Here is a 2,185-nt window from a genome sequence, read left to right as displayed (position 1 = left end):
CAAAATAAGATGATGGGGAAGCAATGTGCAAGTTTCTAATTTGCACAATTTTTATCTTTTATATAATTTTGTTTTCGAATAAACAAGTATCTCGTAAAGCAAAACAACAAAATTTAAGACTTACTGCTCGAGAATTAAATGTATTGGATATTCGATAAGTATTTATATTATATTATATTTTGTTTGTAAAACCGACTACATTTAAAAAATGCCAAAATTCTAGCAATAACGGTAACAATATTGAAAACACCTTTTCTTCGAAAAGTTGTCATATTCAGTTAAATTCTAAAACTTCTTGTATTTGCAAGTGAATACAAAGAGACCGCGAAAAATAATCTTTTTTGCTTATTTTCGCGAGTTAATCCTATTAAAATATAAATAGGCTAAAATAATATTTGCGGGCGATTTATCCAGTTTACTCGTAAGCGGTCCTTTTGACAATTTTTGAATCCATTTTTTCTTGTAAAAGCTACGCAACTCATTAAGTTTGTCATAAAAAGAAAGATATTTTTATGAAAAATTGTACGATTTTGCTACAATCATAAGACTTTGTTTTGTAAATTTAAGGTGATGCTTATTTAAAAATAATTATTTTATAATAATATCAATTATCTGCGCTATAGATATAATCGCACATATTTATTCTCATAATATGATATAGTTGCAATGCATTTTTATTTTATCTTATTTATTTTGCGATGATTATAAAGCACACAAATATAAGATAACAATTAACAAAGAGAGAGCTAGAGAGAGAGAAAATTACAGAGTGCAAAATACTATATATAATAACAATTTAATAGCTTACACATTTTACAGACTTGTCGTGAGAATAGTGTTGATTTTTTATAAGTTCTACGGCAATTTTATTACTGCATCTCAGTCGACAAATGTGCATCGAGTCAATATGCACCAGGTGTGCGAACGACGTTCTACAACAAGTAGATCCTCATATTCGGCCACGCTATGAAAATTGAACGTTTCGCCCGCCGTAAAGAAAGATGAAACACACACGCGCGCGCGCGCGCACGCGCACGCACTTTCGCGTCGTATTCATCTCTCCTCCCGTGCCGATCCTGTCACGATGCGACGTACACGACGTGCAAGAACGTGCCAATCCCGTAGGAGGGCGTAAAGACTTGAATGTAGCGCGTTGATATTGTTTGCACACGCAGGGATAGACGTTTAGTTGCGGCTGCGCTCCCCACTACGGATGTTGCGCGGTCGCTCTAGGTTCGCTTGCGTCTCGCTGCCACCAAATCCCTGCCTTCACCGTGGCTCCGCACCGCTTGCATTGTTTGCTGTCAAACATTGGACGCAAACACCGTGGTGGGGTCCAGCGACACAGTGCGTTCGTTGCTGGTGCGCTACCACCACGATTGGTCAGCGAGCCCCTCGAGGCATGTCGTGCCGTTACTGGTAGGCGTATCCAAACCCCGGGTATAAATAGTATTCGTGGCGGGGAGACGATCAGAAAGGAGACGGACGCGCTGCTACGAGTGCACGTTTCAGTTCATTCATTGTTAGAACGGTAAAGAACGAGCGTGGAACGAATGGACCTAACGCGCAGTGGCGCATAAGAAAAACACGTACAGTGTGCTGTGCAATTGAACGAGGTGACGAAATGTTCGATATCGTAATCGGATATAGAACATGAGTGAATGTTTAAGTCATTCGTGCATGTAAAGACACGGTGATCCTATGTGAGATTCGAACATTTACGGTAACCAGCAGCAAAGCTGGAAGTGCGCGTGGGATACGACATATGTCGTGTAATTACTAGTGAAAAACGTACAATTCAAAATATGGTGAATATGGAGAGTTCAGGCGAGCAGCATACCGTGACAGCTTCGCCGCCGCCACGGGCTGCTCTGAAGAGCAACTTCAGCATCCGTAGCATCTTACCTGAGGCTTCTTCCGATGCCGGTCATGTTGACGATAGTGACAGCGATCTCGATGTTACCGGTAATGGCATGGAAACGCCGCCTTTGGATTGCTCTACAAATGCAACATCCGTCAGTCCGACGAACCAAAAAGACTCGAAGGAGCAACCAGAGGATAAGAAGAAGGCGGAGAAACCACCGTATAGTTACAACGCATTGATCATGATGGCCATTCGGCAAAGTCCCGATAAGCGACTTACCTTGAACGGCATCTACGAGTACATAATGCGTCACTTTCCCTA

The 2,185-nt window shown here is 41.2% G+C and overlaps 1 protein-coding gene across 1 annotated transcript in view; it reads left to right on the top strand.

The window, feature by feature from the left end:
* Positions 1–1,461: 1,461 nt before the first annotated feature.
* The window catches only part of LOC115243585 (fork head domain transcription factor slp2-like), a 2,642-nt gene continuing 1,918 nt past the window's right edge, over positions 1,462–2,185 (top strand). The window contains exon 1 of the mRNA XM_029820711.1: positions 1,462–2,185. This exon is cut by the window's right edge and continues 1,918 nt beyond it. Coding sequence (XP_029676571.1) covers positions 1,806–2,185 — 380 coding nt within the window. The 5' untranslated portion in view covers positions 1,462–1,805.

This window comes from Formica exsecta, unplaced genomic scaffold (assembly GCF_003651465.1).
Source record: "Formica exsecta isolate Colony F162 unplaced genomic scaffold, ASM365146v1 scaffold72, whole genome shotgun sequence".
NCBI classification, from domain to species: Eukaryota; Metazoa; Arthropoda; class Insecta; order Hymenoptera; family Formicidae; genus Formica; species Formica exsecta.
This window is presented reverse-complemented; position numbering and strand designations above follow the sequence as displayed.